At 49.7% G+C, this 17146-nt stretch overlaps 1 protein-coding gene across 3 annotated transcripts in view; it reads right to left on the bottom strand.

The window, feature by feature from the left end:
- CALM3 (calmodulin 3) overlaps positions 1-17146 on the bottom strand; it is a 27386-nt gene extending 10240 nt beyond the window's left edge. The window contains exons 1-6 of one of the 3 annotated variants that reach the window (XM_054998731.1): positions 16975-17146; positions 12780-12810; positions 12115-12258; positions 11298-11404; positions 10780-10915; positions 1840-2063 (exon numbers count right to left, since the gene is read on the bottom strand). In XM_054998731.1, coding sequence (XP_054854706.1) covers positions 2059-2063; positions 10780-10915; positions 11298-11404; positions 12115-12258; positions 12780-12810; positions 16975-16977 — 426 coding nt within the window. In that variant the 5' untranslated portion in view covers positions 16978-17146 and the 3' untranslated portion in view covers positions 1840-2058. Of the gene's footprint in view, positions 1-1839; positions 2064-7070; positions 8520-10779; positions 10916-11297; positions 11405-12114; positions 12259-12779; positions 12811-16974 lie in introns of those variants that run through there. The other 2 variants (XM_054998730.1, XM_054998729.1) reach the window with 2 other exon arrangements.

The following is a 17146-nucleotide window of genomic DNA, read 5'->3' as shown; positions in this document are numbered from 1 at the left end:
TCATGATTTTGTCAGTCTAAATTGCATTTTAGTGTTTCTTTGTAAACTGTTTTGGCTTCTCAGTGGGGAGACGAGAGAGAGAGAAATAACATGAAATAAATGCAATAAAACCACAGATTAGCTGCTTCAGTTTGCAGGCCCCTCCATGGATTTGGACAGGTCAAGAGAATCCACGCAGAACTTGGTGCAGGGAGCCAGGGGCCAGAGTGGCTGGGGGGGGGGGCTGCTGCTGGCCAGGCGTGAGTCAACCCAGGCACAGGAATATTGGCTGGCCCTGCGGCAAGCAAGCTGCCCCCACAGCTTTGCCAGAAACACTGGGGCACGGCTCAGGTTTGGCACTCCAGTTTGCACCCAGCACAGAGCCCGGCTGCAGGGTGCCTTATTCTGGAAGGCATTGCTAAGCCAAGCGGGCCTGCTTGAGCCCAGGCACCTGGCACAGTGGAAAAAATGTGCCCCCCAAACAAGGCATCAACCTGGCTGCCTTTGTATAAATAAATGAGAGGTCTGTCTCTGCATCTCATCAATTTCAAGGAGGAACGTCGATGCCTCCAGAAACCGTCCCACTTTCCTTTGTTTTCAATCGTTTGCTTTCCTTTCTCGCCCTTAAATGCCAGCAAGGCTGCATGGTGTCGGGGGGGGGCAGTGTCTGTTCACCATCCCTCAAATGCAAACACAGAGGGCTGCACTTGCAGGAGAACAGCCCCACACAATCCTGCAAAAGGAGGAAAGTATTCTTTTAAAGATTTCATTGCTTTTAAAAAAAACAAACCTGAGATGCTAGCTCTGGAGCAGTTTTTTTTATTTCAGGCAGAGATCACTCTTCTGCTGTGTTTTGAAGGAGAGCATTTGCACCACCAATCTAGCAGAGAACAGGCACACCGAACCCTTCCTTCAAATGGCAAATAAGTGGAAAGCACTTTTTCACCCGAGGGGCGCTTCTCAGTCATTCTATTTTTATTTCTTTGCCAAAGTCTGGTTTGAGAGCCCCATAGGGCCAGGAAAATGCCTCGTGCAGAACTGCAACAGGCACCCTCCACAGGATGAGTGACTGAATAAGCCAATCACACCATTGCTATGACAGAGCATCCCATCCCAGCAGAGGCTTCTTAAGAGAAGACAAGGGGAGAGCTGTGACTCATCCAGAGACAAAGCATACATCCTCACCAGTGAATGGGTACTTTTAACCTGAGACACATCACCATACGCTGCAGTGTAACCCCGTCAGTCGGTCAGTCGCTCTCCCTCTCTCTCTCTCTCTCTCTCTCACACACACACACACACACACACGAGCACTGTATAAATTTATTCACCTGTATCCTGCAGAAGCATTTGGGGAACATTTTCGACCACAAACTCCCTGATGTCCAAGCCGGCTTTCGCAGAGGCAGAGGAACCAGGGATCATATCGCCAACCTCAGGTGGATTATGGAGAAATCAAAAGAATATCACAAAGACCTCTATATTTGCTTTATCGACTATGCCAAAGCCTTCGATTGTGTCGATCATAGCAAGCTCTGGCTTGCATTGAAGCAGATTGGAGTACCAGCCCATATAATCAGACTGATCAGATCACTGTACACTGACCAAGAAGCGACAGTACGAACGAGATATGGAGACACAGATTGGTTTAAGATCAGAAAAGGCACCAGACAAGGCTGTGTTCTCTCCCCATTCCTCTTCAACTTATACGCAGAAGTCATCATGAGGAAGCTCAACCTGGATGAGATGAACATTGGGGTGAAGGTCGGTGGCAGAACAATCAGCAACCTGCGATATGCAGGTGACATTACACTGCTAGCAGAGAAGGCTAAAGATCTGAAGACTCTGATCATGAAACTCAAGACAACAAGTGAAGTAATGGGGCTTCAGCTGAACATCAAAAAAACAAAGATCATGACCAACACTAACAAACGAGTCCATATCAAGATAAACAATAATGAGATCGACGGGGTTGACACCTTTGTCTTCCTAGGTTCACAAATCAATAACAGGGGTGACTGGACACCTGAAGTAAAGCAGCGAATCACACTTGCACGCTCAGCAATGGTCAGCATGGATTCAATCTGGAAATGCAAAGATGACACAATAAGCACCAAGCGCCGACTGGTCACAGCCATTGTGTTTCCTATAACAACCTACAAATGTGAGACATGGACCTTAACAAAAATGGACAGGAGAAAAATTGACTCATTCGAACTGTGGTGTTGGAGACGACTCCCGAGGATCCCTTGGACAGCAAAAGTAACACACCAAGCTGTCTTGGAACGCATAAAACCTGACATGTCTCTGGAGGGGGAGATTACAAAGCAGAAGCTCAGCTATTTCGGGCATGTAATGCGGGCCAACTCACTAGAAACATCAATGATGCTAGGAATGGTGAGTGGAATGAGGAAGAAAGGAAGACCAAAAACCCACTGGCTGGATACCATCATGAAAGACACTGGACTGAACATGAAGGAATTGAAAGAAGCAGTTAGAGACAGAAAGGCCTGGAGGGATATGATCTACAGAGTAGCCAAGTATCGGACACGATTAAATGGCTAGCATTGGATTGATATCCTGCAATCACTTAGACAGTTGTGGAATAAAGAATAAAGCCTTTGAACACAGTGCCAAAGCTGGCAGAAGGGAACAAGCATCTCCCAGTGCATGAAGAGGTTCCCAGGCCACCACCAGCTCAATCTTAGCCACGGGTGGTAACGCCTAACAGGGCTTTTTTTCTGGGAAAAGAGGTGGTAGAACTCAGTGGGTTGCCCTTGGAGAAAACGGTCACATGGCTGGTGGCCCTGCCCCTGATCTCCAGACAGAGGGGAGTTTCGATTCCCCTCCGTGCCGCTCGGCGGGGCCACCAGCCATGCGACCATTTTCAAGGTTCCGGAACTCCATTCCAGCTGAAAAAAAGCCCTGCCTTTTAAAGTCCTAAATGGCTTGAGGCCGAGACATCCAAAACAGCCGTTCCCCCCGCCCCCCATCATAGCCAGCCCTTGTTACTAACATCTTCCCTGGGAGCCCTGTTGTGTAGGTCTCCACTTCCCAAGGCCGCATCAGAAGCTACCAGAGATGGCACCGGTGCACTGGTGGCTACTCGCTCCTAGCATCCCTGCCCCGCAGAGTTCTGCATTATTGGTGCCAAGGATGCTGACCTTCAAGCATCAGGTGAGAAAATCAGGCTTCAGCTATTAATTCATTTGTGAGCTTTATCAGCTATTTTTAAGTTTTTTAAAGTTTTTTTTTAAAGTTGGTTGCAAGCAATCTTGAGAAATGAGAAAGCAGAACAGGATAGAAATTTTAAACAAAACAAGCAGAGTCAAGTTAGAATGCCACTGAAACAGTGAGGCTTGACTAGGCCTCCAGTGGCAAGGAGTTCCAAAGGCTAAAATAGTTCCATACATGCTATTTCCTTGATTGCCATTCAGACTGCTGTGGGAAACACAGCAGGAAGCTATGAGCACAAAGACAGGTTTACACCCAGAACTCTCTTCAAAAGGCACCTGGTCATCTCGGTGCAGTGTTTACTGTCTAGCCAGTCCTCCTTCCACCTGGTCCGAACATGGCTTAGGAGAGCATTTTGATAAAGGCAATGGGATCGTAGTAAAGAGGAATGGTTCACATGGGGCCTTTTATAAACGGAATGGATTTGTAGTTGATTGCACTGGGCAATCAATGTGTATTTTGTAATCTTCCTTGAGTCTCAGTGAGAAAGGCGGGCTTATAACTATCAGTAATAACTTCACCCAGATTCACAAACTGAAAATAGATCCCAAAATTAAGCCCGTGACCTGTCAAAAACAGGAATTCAGTCTGGAATTGCTGCTAGCCAAAGGCCATACTAACTGGCCACCAGCTATATACCTTGCAAGAGCCTGGATATAGCTGCATTCTTAACTTTGATCAGCCTCTGCCCAGCCCAGTGGTAGAAGGAGGGGGGGAGACTGTCATCAAGATAAATCAAAGACAACCTGCAGAAATGAGCTACTTAAAGTTAACATGGGGCCAAACCCCGGCTTCTGCAAAGGGATGCACCCAGTTTATGAGGGTTTGGGGGTGCAGGCGCTCCAAAGACAAGAGGTTAGGTTTGCCACTTCCTGGAGCAGCACCCAGGTCTACAAAAATATCAACAGGGTTGTTGCATGCTGCAGAGAGAGAAGTGGTGGCCTTGCCATCATGTCTGGATTCTCTTTTTGCATACAACTTTTCCAGCTGTCGATTTGTTTCTTTTACCCTCTTAAAGAGGAACAAGAGGCAGACCACACCACCAGAGCACAGGGTGCTGCAGCTTTTACAGTTGAATGGATGCTCCAGTGCTTAGTAGACCCACCCTAGCCCTCAAGGAAATGATGCACGCATATCCAATATCTGCAAGACAGCCTTCAGCTTCCCTTCTATGCAGAGCGTTACCATTCATCCTGTGCTAGATGCTGAACAGAACACTTTCTGTCTCTACCAAGCACCCTTAGCTAGAAAAAGTGACCAAGGGTGACAATTATCAAGACTTGCTAGGTGACAGAGCAGGTAAGACTGCACATTTATCCAAAGCAAACTATTTTAAGAGCAACCAAAATCCACACGCTGGCATGCAAACTTTCAAGCTCTCCAGAACTCTTCATCCGGTTGTATGCCAAGATTTCAGGCCTATTTGCCTGCATGTTGAGTAAAGAAAATGGCACTTAGTCAAGCTGCTTTCAGGAGGCATCTTTGGCTTTCTAGGAAGAACAACTGAAAAATATAAAGTAGCTTCTCCTAAGCGAATGGGAGCTCCTTCTCTGGAAGGTGTGAATCCAAATCCTTTCCCTTGGTGTCTTGCTCCCTCTGCAGTTCTCAGGAGGGCAGTGCAGCTCCTCCTAGATTCTGTTCACTTTTCACTTTCCTGTTCCCATTGCTGCAGGCAAAGATGACAACTGCCCGGGAGGCAGTTTCTTCCATAGCCCGGCTACCTGACTACAGGGGCATAAATCTGGGCTGGCAGCTTTGGCCCCCAGGTAGAAGACATTTCAGAAGGGGGGTTGGAAGCACAAGCCTGAACTGCTGGAACTATTGTCTGGCTTCTAATACAGGAATACAAGAGGGAGTTAAACGTTTTTAGAAGTTTAAACTTCTGTTCAGAACGCTGTCAGCTCCCCCCCGCCTCAATTCTCCTCACTACAGCCGGCCTCATGAGACTTTTGACCATTATGAGTCCTACAATTCCTAGCATGTTCTTTTTGGCGTTGTAGGGGGGCTCCACCTCCATTTTGCCTACAGAAAAGCAAGTTCAAACACAAATTTGTCTCCAGGCATCAAGGTTGTCCAAGGTCACAACCAAGAAATCCACTGACTGTGAAAGCAGCATTTCTCAAACTGTGCTGTGAGAGAACTGCTAGGGTCCCACAAAAAGGCTGCCCGCTACATCATCTTTCCATTAGAAGGCACTCCCAGAACAGTGACTCATGCAGAAGCCCATCAGGCAGCCTCCTCAAAAGCCATTCTTCCTCTTACACCACAACCCTTTGTGAGTGCTGGAGAGCATCCCTGACATTAATGCAGAAGCCAGAAATTTGGGAACATACTTCCACCAACCCAACTACCTGGCTGCAGCTTTGCCCACCATTTCTTTGCAGCTCACTTGGAACTCAACAGTAGTGGGGGCAGAGGGAACACTGGATGAAATGTGCTGAAGTTGCTTCCTCTGCCATTTTGGCAATCTGAAGGTTGCAACCTACGTTGGAGTCTCATGCTCCAAGTGCATGGTGCATTTCAAAAAATAACAGCCACTTTGCATTCTGAAAATTAGCATAATCTCTTAAGAAAGGTGAACAGTAAAAGGTCTGCAGGCCAGTTCTCTCACTCCTTCAACAGTATGCTGTCCCAGTCAAAATAACTGAGATCAACCTTGCTCTAGGAGTAGAGACTGGCACAGCAGGCCCCTTTGGGCCTACTGGATTTAAGGCAGCCCTCCACCAAGGTTGCTGCTCCTGTCAGTCCTCTCAAAACATCTTCAAAATTAAACACTGGCAGCTGGCCCGTGAAGCAGAAAAACCTAGGAGGCAAGATATGGCCTTGGAGCAGTCCATTACTGATCTCTGCAGACCCAGAACACTGGAATCAAAATACTGGAAGCTGTCCTAAGAAAGGGAATACTGCATTTGTTTTCCCTTTGGCAGCTTGCAAGACTACATGCATTGCAAACCTGTAAGGTGGTGTGGAGTCTACAGCAGCTTCAGAATACAAAGTTGGATCCCACAGTTCCCCTGTGCTAGTAGTAGCTTTCATCTGGTGCAAAGAGCCCCCCTCCCCCCACAAAAAAAAAGGTTTGCCGGCCGAGAGCCAGTGTGAAGGAGTGTGAACACCTAGGTGTGAATCCCCACTGTGCCACGGAAACGTGTCGAGTTGGGCCAGTCATCCTCAGTCTAATGGGGCCATGAGGATAAAAGGGAGAACAGACTGATGATGTAAGCCGCTCTGGATCCCCATGGGGGAAGAAAAGCAGGATTCAAATATCCAAATAAACAGCTCTGCAGGATTCAACAGGGAGCATGCTGGCAACTCCAATACATGAGGGCCCAAACCCTTCTTAACCTTAAGTGGCATTTCCGTGAGCTCTTTTCCAAGGAGAGGACAACTATTCACTACAGAAGACTGTTGACTGTAAAGGAAGAACCAGGATGTGTGCTTCTGGAAAAGATGGCCCCTGGAGGACCAGCAGCCACGTGACCATTTAAATGTGGCCAGGATACACCGGCACCCTTTTTGAACAACTGCTGCTCATGCCAAGCCTGACTGGGTGGTGTCACTCAGTCCCCTCACCCTTGGTCCCCCCCCCTTCTCTCTCTCTCTCTCTCACACACACACACACACACGCACGCACGCACGCACACGCAGAGAGAGGGAGAGAGGGAGATTCAAAGGGGATTACGCACATCAGCTAAAATAGCAGAAAACCTTGGAGGGAGAGCCGCTCCATGTTAGTTTCCCAAAGGAAGTGCTCTGTCCAGGGGCAGATAGAGTAGAGGAGATACACATCTAAGGTGTAACAAGGAAGCAAGTCAGGAATCCTAGTAAAGGGAAAGCTGAGTTCAAAGTCACAACAGCCATTTCAGGTAGTCACTGCATTTTATTGGAAAACATTGATATAATTTTATTTTCACAGCTTGAACTGAACACAACACCACCTGCTTTCAAAGACACCCTCGTTCCAACCTGCCCCCACGCCCCTCTCCAAGCTCTTGGGCAAAGACCACTCCACCTCTGCTCACGCAAGGGGTGCAGAAGACCGGAAATAAAGGAGGCGTGGTCAAATCCATCCATGGACTGCGCGCAAAGCACTCTTCATTCACCCGGTTTCAGGGAAATTCCGCTGCTGGTTTCAGTTTCCCCTCCCAAACTTTTTGTTGTTGTTATTGATTAAAAAATAAATGTGAAAAAAGAGAAGCCAATTTGCGGCTCATGCCGTCTGCCGCAAGGAAAGGGAGGGGGGTGCGCAGGCGAAGGAAAGCAACATCAAGAGCACAGACATTCAAAGCCAAGCTGCAGCGGGACGAGCATTAATCAAGAGCCACTACAAAAAAAGCATCACACGAAGGGGGCTGGGGGGGGAGGAGTCCTGGCGCAGATTGCATTCACTCAGCAGTGGCTTCACTGTTTTATTGCGGCTCCATCCCCACACTTTACCCCCTTCCCCCCTCCCCCAGCTGCCAATCAAAGCATCCGCGGGCAACCCAAACAGGCCTGCAGAATTAGGTATTTACATAGCAGCTCCGATGTCTGGACAAAAACGCTTAGGAAACTGGAAGGACATTTACAATTTATACAGGGTTAAAGAGCAGAGACAAAAGTTGAAGTTGCGGGTGGTTTGTTGGTGGGGGGGGCACTTTTATTTTATTTGAAGAGCCAATTGTCAACCTCCCCCCCCCCTCAGCCTCTTCCCCCATCATGCTGATGGAGCTCTCTGGAATCCACTTTCAGCTACACGTTCCAAGTGTTTTGGATGGCTCCCCCCCTCCCAATTAAACTAAGGACCCCCCCCCCAGTTTCTTCCTTATACCCCTGGTGTTCTTTGGGGCAAGACCTTTGGTGGAGACCGCCAGGTCAACGCGCACAACCACAGTGCCAGACACATGCAACACGATTAAGAAGGGTTTGAGCTCTCTCCACCCCATCGTGTGGATTCTTGAAAGAAAGAAAGAATCGGCGCCCTAGAAGGGCCAGCACAGACCGCAGAACAGAAGACCCGATGGAAACAAAGACATCCACAAGGCTGGGGGTTCTCTGGGGTTTTAGGGGCTGCACTGGGAGGAAGAGGAGGAGGAAGGGAAAAGAGGAAGGAAGAGCAAGAAGAGGAAGAGGGGAGTGCTATCATGCAGCTTGGAAGATTTCTTTTTTTAATTGCTTGGTCAGATTTATTCCACAGCCGATTGTTTGCTTAGAGAACCAGGTTACTTAAGTAGAGAGAGTGTGTTGGAGAAAAAAGTATCGAAGGAGAATGGGCACTGCCAGCCGCCCGCTCTGCAGGCTTCACTTTGCGGTCATCATCTGCACAAATTCTGCAAGAGACACAGGCCAAGGAAGGGAAGTGAGTCAGGAAGCTCCACCCAGATGCCCACCCAATCACATAGTAAGGACACACTGGAGGTCATCAGTTCCCACCCCCAACCCCTCACCATTCATCCAAGTGATGCCCAAAGTCACTTCAGTTTAATACTAATTTGCCCTCCTCTCAGACAGAGTTCTAACAAGGAACGAGTAAGGAACACGGTCTCTTCTTGGAAGACTGCTCATTCATGTGAAGCCCACTCAGCTCCCACCCAGCTCCTACCCAAGAACTAGCAGATAGGGGAAACCCCCCACCGCCCTGAAGGAGCTGGGTCTCTGCAGGGGAGTGCACTCCACTACAAACACTGTAGGCACCTGTTGGTCCATGACAACAAATCCCAACACCTTAGCAGGGCAACACCTTCTCTTAAGACCAAGAAAATGCCAGATATTATACAACAAGCTTTACACATTCTTCAAAACCCTTGGTAAGGCAGATCCGGCCACAGCTGAGATATGTCCCCATAACAACCCACTGGACTACTGCAACATGCTCTATGTGGGGCTGATTTTGAAGGCAGTCTGAAAACTTCAATTGTTCAGAATGTTACTTCCAAAATGTTAATGGGAGACTAGAGCAAGTACATCACACCAGCTTTGGGCCAGCCACACGGGCTCCTAGAACTATCTCCATCTGTCCATATCCTCCCACACTGCAAAACTGTCTAAGGAGATACTGTTGTGGGATACCACACTGTCAGAAGTACACACCATGGAGAACCAAAGGCCTTCTCAGCAACAATTCTTGAACGTTGGAACTCTTTCCCCCAAGAGGGACAGCTGGCCTCCTCATTACAGGCCTTCAAGAATCATTTAAAGACTTAAAAAGAAAAACTTCAGAAGGCCCTATGAGCAAAATCATCCCTGCATTTAAATGTCTTGATCTTACAGCTTTAAACTGTATTGATATCTATGATTTTAACTTGCTTTTAGTTATTAAGATGGACTGGTATTTGATTCTGTCTTTGTTTATATTCTCACATGGATTGTCCCATCGTGAAGCACTGTGGGCACCTGAAGGGCAAAGGGAGCAAATCTCCCTAAAGATGTCTATCAGGTTTTTGAGTGGCTAGCGCTATACTTCAGCTCCATTTAGAAATTCTCCAGGAGGACTCTATTTACATTCTTTTCATTGACAGCCACTGTAGGCTTAGTATTATTGCTAAGTGGCTTATCAACATTCTTCAAGTAAGGCTGTAAGTGAAGCAAAAAGGGGGAGAGGGCAAAGGAAAGGTGATAGGCATGCTAGGACAGCCACTCTGCCAATTAAGTCCCGAGCCAAGAATACCCTTGAGAACACCACAACTGCAAATCACTTGGGTCGACTCTGCCAGTAAGCACTGAAACTTGGCCTGCCTTTTCAAAACCACCCCATTTAAAGACAACATCCAACAGGCTTGAAAGATATCAGAGAAAAGGCCCACTTCTGCCCCTCAATAAAGGAAATAGAAGGGTGTTATCAGGGTTTGGCTTTACTGAACATATCCAAGGCAGGGCAGCAGAGATGGCAAAAGAATGTAGACAGCTGCACAGATCCACAGCAAAATCCAACCAGGAGAATACATCATTGTACAAGCTTTCAAGTTCCAAGAACCCTTCCTCAGCCTAGATCAAAAGCAAGGGGAACTTTTCAGGCCATTATCTTAATGCCTGTCTTCACCCTGGACAGAATGCTCAACTGGCTCTGACAGCCACCAAGGAATTGTGTAACAAGTTGGAAGAAACAGGAAAAATCAGACACCCATAGGTGCAACCTGATACTAGCCAACCCCTGAACTGACCAAAGTTTCTTTTTTAAAATGTTAATATCCTGCCTGATACAGAGTTCTAGAAAACTCAAAAGCTTGCAAGCTGTGCTGTTTTAATTGGTTAATGCCATACAGTCTCAGCTTCAGCTTTGCTTGCTGACTCATGAGGGTATTTCCACATTAGCCAAGGGTGAAATTTGGTGCACCAGCAGCCCACGGCATCTCCTGCCTACAAAGCACGAGACTCAAAAGTCGCTCTCAAAATGCTGACAGCACTCGCTTGACGGTGAGAAACCTGAGGCTTGGTCCACGTGTGGTCCAAGCAGCACTACAGAGGGCCCAAGAGTTCTTTGGCCACGCTTTCTCTTCCGCGAGGCCTCAGGACTTTAGACCCAGTTGCAGTGTTGCACACAGAAGACAGACAACTTCCCCAGCTGCCATGCCCCACCCCCCAGCTCCTCACCTTCATAGTTGACCTGCCCATCCCCATCAATGTCTGCCTCCCGTATCATTTCATCCACCTCCTCATCCGTCAGCTTCTCCCCTAGGTTTGTCATCACGTGACGCAACTCGGCTGCACTGATATAGCCATTCCCGTCCTGAAAGCAGAAAGGGCTGTTTAAGGCAGTGATCTGTAGCGTGGCCACTGACATTTTTCATGGTACCTGTGTACTTCTTCTCCAAAGCAAAGAGCCATCTTGACATCCATCCACTTCACTGCAGGCACCAAGGGGGCATCACCTCTAGGAAGCCATCTCCATTACAGAAGGTGGCTTGGCTTGGAACCTCCTAATGCTCTCTGGCTGGTCCCACCCACCCCACAGGTGCCAGTTTGTCCACTGTGTGTTCTCACCACAGGCTGACAGCGGTGGGGGGACCAGAAAGCAACTCCAGGTCTGCTCCTTTCAAGGGAGTTCCCTTCTCAACTCTGTGTGCCCTTGAAAGGATGTCTGAAACAGCAAATGGCCTCCACATCCTCACCTTATCGAACACCCTGAAAGCCTCCCGGATTTCCTCCTCACTGTCTGTGTCCTTCATCTTCCTTGCCATCATGGTCAAAAACTCTGGGAAGTCAATGGTGCCATTCCCTGAAAAGAGTAATCAGCATCCATGAGACAGAGCTAGTAGATGGTCTACCTGGGCTGGAGATTCCACAATGGTCAGCCCTGGGGACAAAGCAAGTCTTAGCCCATTTGAAGGAGATTTAATCTTCATGATCTTATTGGCTGATGAAGACCCTGAGACTTGTCATGTCAACAGGAAGAGAACCGGAAGGATGATTTGAGCATGGATGCCCTACTTAAGCCTCCACTCATCTTAGATGACCTCCAATTAACATGCTACTACAGTTTAAGCTAGACTGGGTGCGCACCACCTTGAATGACCAAATCAGGCCGGGAACACCTCAGAAGTCAAGTGCAGATATGCCGTATTTTGCACGACCCTAGGAGACTGGGCGAGGAACTCACAGCTCCCAGGACACTCCTGACTCTTGCTTTCCAGCATTCAGTTGAACCCCAACCTCGTCTATCATTCCCATCATGTTCATTAACCCGGTTGCATCAAATGTGCTAGTATTGCATTCCCTTCCTCCTCCTAAGGAAAAGGCTGTGCAGGAAAGGGGTCTTGGCACGACCATTCTCTCCTGCTGATCTGCTCCTCAAATGACACAAATCAAATTCAAATGAATTCACTTGTATCAAACTTTTGTTTAAATCCATGCACTGGCTGTGTTGATCCCACATCTGGCTCTCTGTGGTGTCAAACTGGAGAGTTCCCCCCAAGTACAGCCACTCACCATCAGCGTCCACCTCATTGATCATGTCTTGCAGTTCAGCCTCAGTCGGGTTCTGCCCCAGAGATCTCATCACAGTGCCAAGCTCCTTAGTAGTGATGGTCCCGTCCCCATCCTTGTCGAAGAGGGAGAAGGCCTCCTTGAATTCTGGAGGGAAGCCGGGAGTGAGGGGAGGGAGTCGGGAGTCCAGGTAAGGACCAGATACCTGCCACCAACTATAACTGACATTTATACAGATTTCTAGCCCATTCTGAAGTTTTAGGAGAGAGGAAAACTAACAATTCTATTTGCTCTTGAATACTACTTCACTCAGTGAGGCTTAAAAGTTCCCTGAAATAGAAAAAATTAAACTTCACAATGCTTTAAATTTTGATGCTGGCACCTTCAGCAGGTCGACATTTTCTCACCCCAATTGTCTGAGTGCCTAGGGATGGGCTTCTGCAGCTCTGTCCACCCACGTCTATGCCAGCAGCTGGGGAAACAACCTATTTTGTAAAAATAAGATAAAGGCTACCAAGCAAGCCCTTTCTTACTCTCGCTCTGGGGAAATCAGTAGCTGCCTCCTTCCCTTCTCTATACATGCTTTAGCAGCGACCTCACTGAGAACCAAGAGCAACCTCCAGGAGAAGACCAGCTACCCACCCTCTGTCAAAAATGTGGGGACTTACCTGCAATTTGCTCTTCAGTAAGCTGGTCAGCCTAAAAGAGAAAAGCAGAGTCAGCATCACTCCCTGGATCAGACTTCAAGATCTTTCACTAAGCCCTGCGAGTTACACCAGCTCTCAGGAAGAAACATCCCATGCTATTCTCTGAATCTCCTTTAAGCCTCACCAACTTGAAACGGGGGCTGGCCAACAGACATGCCTGCAGATCTCCCAGGGGCTTGCTAGCCTCCTGTGCTTGGTTCCCACAATGGCAAAAGCAGACAGACTGCTGGGATGCATTTTCAGAGGTGGGTCACAGGCTATGCAAGCCAAAGTTCTTCATCTGCAAAGACCTGGCTTTAGACCCTGCTACATTCTATAGGCCAGTCACACCCTCTCAGACTAACCTCCCCTCATGCAACTGGTTGTGATGATAAAATGTCCGAAAGAAGACCAATGCCAGTCACCTTTGAGTCTCAACTGGGGAGAGACAGGGTAGAGATGATGTAAATAAAGTATTCTCAAGAGCAGGAAGAGCTTTCAGAACACCACTTCCTCTGTCTCAGGTATGGTCGAAAGAGAGGAGGATATCACTCCAGGTGCTCACAAAGAGCTTCAAGCTACACGCACTCATCAATCCATCCTCAGAATAAGAAGTCAGAATGGAACTACTGCTGCACAGCCTGCCTGCACCATCTGGTCAAGCCACCCGCAAACACATGTCTAACTCCCACTGGATCTCATCATTCCACAGGTGAAGGGCTGTTAAAGGGGCAGGAGTTCCACCCTCATGTTAAATGATCTTATTTGGCACGATGACGCAAAATAAAATGGGCATTTAACACTCCAGGCAAAACCACTCAGCTTTGCTCCTGCTTTTACAAGATGTGCACAAAGAGCCTTGGAACAGCACGATCACCATCAACTTGGGAGCCAAAGCAGAGCCTGTGCATACGTAGGGGGGATCCAGCTACACAACACAGGGACTGTAAAAAGCCCGGGGTCACTACCCAACATGAAATGGGGGAAATCTCCTCCCAGTCTAAAATACAAACCCATCAATCACATCACTCCAAAGAATCCCCATCCTTCAGTTATAAGGTATCTAAGCCTCATACATAATTATGGTTTCATGATGTCCCAGAAGAAGGGTGAAGATGAGGAAAATCCAAGATCAAGGCCTACCAGTCACATTTCTGAATTCCTTAGGAATGTCCTCAAACTGTGTCATGTGACGCTTACAGCAATACTCCCTTCTCCTCCTTAAATGCAGAAAAGAGGCAAAACCATACTGCTGACTCATTTCGACTGGGATGCCACAGTCTTCAGAGGAATCTGACCCCAACCACAGTCTTCCTCCCTTGTACTCCATCCTGCCAAACCTGAGAGATTCTAGGGGCCATGACCTGTCACCTTGTCCTGTGCAAAGCGCCATGCATGGCAGTGATGTGCTCCAAATTTAGCAAGGTTTCAGAACCCAGTAATTCCAATGCAGTTTCCTGGATTCAATGTTTAATTCTAACGCAGAAGAGACACACTGTGGTGTAATGGTTAGTATGTGAGACCCAGGCTCAAACCCTCACACTTTATTTGTGAAAACTTACTGGGTGACCCCGAACCAGCCACTAACTCTCAATGATAAAATGCATTATAAAGATGAAAGCCCATTCCTTATCCAGCTGCGATACCGCCTGAAGGGACTTCTGGGCATCCCATGAGGGACAGCAGCAGATCTGCTGCATCCTCCCTTGCCTGGCCCCACTGGGGTTGCCTGCACCATTTCTTCATGTTTGTACACTGACCAGGAGTGTGAAATGCAGCCAGCACCCATTACAGTGTGCTTGTTTTAACATTCCACTTCAGTGCTCTTGAAGAGAAAACTTGCCACACAGGGATGGCTTGGCCTCCAGCCGCCAGCCTCCCCTGCAGTCCTGGCTATTCAACACTGCAGCACAGCAAGAGCCAGAGCAGAAGGCATTCAGCACACCCGATACTATTGAAGAGCTGCTCCTTGGGAAATGCAGACAGCCCTGGGGACTGCCAAGGCTGCAGCACTTAGAATGGTGCAACCTTGAGAGGAGGGAGGGAAAGAAGCCCCTTCCCTGAGAAGAAAAGCAAATGCATTTATACAAATTCCTCCTCCCACATTCTAGAAATATCCATTTTTGGCTCCAGCCAAAGGGACTTCTACAGGTAAATGTGTGCTGGGGGAGAAGTGAGCTCAGCAGAGCAGATTGCAGGGGAGACATTAGCCCTTTCGCTGTCAGCAAAAAAAGCCAGGATGATCAAGCAGTTGGGGCCAGTTATTTCACTGCACCATAAAAGGGTCACACCAATGAAGTGAGGAGAGCCAGTGTTCAAGATGGACCAGCTATTCCCAAACTGCCTCATCTATCTTTTCAGCTTGGGGTGGGGGAGTCTCGCATGTACCACCTGAGGCAATGGTGGGGGGGGGGGGGAGAGAGGCAGCAGAGAAATAACCGAATTTTCATCTTGGCTAAAAGCTCTCTTTAGAGTAAGGGCTTTAATTCTGACTGAGCATGGCTGATGTCATCCAGAGCAGGGTCCGCTAGATGGGAGGGGGGGAAAGCAACAAGAATGGACTGTCCGATGTAATGCACTGCAAGCTGGCATGAAGCAGACATCTATTTTAATAGGCAGCCCAGGTAGCCCCCACCCCACCCCAGCTTCACTTTTACTTTTACAAGATCCACACTTTCCCACACTCAACAGCTGGGAAAGCGAGAGATGGCTGCCCTTTAGGACCTTTCTAAATGGCTTGAGAGAAAGATGTTCTGAGAAGTAGGTTAGCGTGGCGACAGCAGCTAGCCAGCAAATATTAATCCATGGGCTTGGATTATCTACCAAAAACTGACAAAGGAAAATGCAGATCCAAACAGGAAACATTCCCTCTCATTTTGAAATGGGCAGAGTGAGGCCTGAGCACTGGAAGGAAGGAATCAGCATGTCATTCATGAGCTGGAAACTGCAGCTGAGGCTAGGATCCAGGGGCTCCAAACAGGTGACAATTATTCTTCATCCCACAGTTCTCCCTTCCCAGCCTGAGACCAGGCACCCAGCCTAGTGCTCCAATCCAAACTTTGGAAGAGGGTGGGGAGAACCATCCATGAAACGCTGGAATTACCAAACCAAAAATGCATCCACCGGGCCTTCTTGCCTCTCCAGAAGTCAGCCAGTTTTGAGTCACACTTCCAAGCTGCTCCACATATCTTCCATAACCTCACAGAAACACAGAGCTGGAAGGGACCCCAAGGACCATCTATTCCAACCCCCTCCACAACGCACGGACTTCACAGCTACCGCCCCACGCAAATCCCAAAGGGACCAGCGTTACCTTTCCTAAGGCTCATGACGCTACAACCGCCTCTTACAACCACCCCGCCGTGTGGCCCCACTTTCCAATTCTTCGCAGCTGAAGGCGTCCCCGTTGCAACTTCCAAGGAGGCGGTGCCGGCTGCAGAACTGGCCGAAGGAACCGCCAGCGGCTCTGGCCGCCGCCACGTTTCCCCCAGGGTCCCACGACAGAAGGCCCGGCAATCGCTTCTCAAGCCAAGCAACGACCGAACACCTCCGTCGCCACCCCACGAACGGGCACCCGGAGAGACGTGGCGCCAGCATCCCACCGTGAGGCCTGGCAATTCGCGGGGCTGCGGCGCTTCGTGGCCAAGCAGGGGCCGAACTCATCCCTCACCTGAAGGGGCGGCGGCTGCGAGGGCGGGGGGGGGGGGGAGCGGACGGCACCCCCCACGAACAGGCACCAGCCGGGCGCGGCTCCCCCGCCTTCCCCAAGCCTGACCCCCTCCCAGCCCAAGCTGCCTCCTCTCGGGGGTCTCTCCCACGCCCCCACCCCACCGCCGAGCCAGGCCTCCCCCCGGCCCGGGCATGCGAGCCAGCCGCCCCCACGCAGCCCAGGCCCGGGCCGCCCCCGGCTCTCCCCCCGCCGCCTGCAGCGCTCGAGGCGGACGGGGGGGGGCACGTGCAGGCCGCCGCCCCCAGGGCCTGCCTGCCTTTCCCGCCCCCTCGCAGCACCGCCCACGTGACAGCACCTCGATAACCCCCCCCCCCCTGGAAGCGGCCTCCCCACTCAGGTAGCGTCTCTTCAGGCGCTGCCACGACCCCCCCCCCCCACACACACACAGCGGCCGAGCGCCGCCGCCACCCCCCCTCGCCCCTCGCAGCCCCCGGGCCGCCCCCTCACCATGGCGAGCGACAAGCAGCGGCTGAAGCGTCCGGAGGCTTCGAGGAGCGACGACGGCGGCGTCGGGAGAGGAGGCAGAAGCCACAGCCGGAACCCACTTAACCGCCTCTCAGCCGCACTCCGCGCGCGCAGGATCCCTCCGCCAACTGCCGCCCCTGGCCACGCCCCCTTC

The sequence above is a fragment of the Eublepharis macularius genome, chromosome 15 (genome assembly GCF_028583425.1).
Source record: "Eublepharis macularius isolate TG4126 chromosome 15, MPM_Emac_v1.0, whole genome shotgun sequence".
NCBI lineage: Eukaryota > Metazoa > Chordata > Lepidosauria > Squamata > Eublepharidae > Eublepharis > Eublepharis macularius.
The sequence above is the reverse complement of the archived record's forward strand: the minus strand, read 5'-3'. Positions and strand labels throughout refer to the sequence as shown.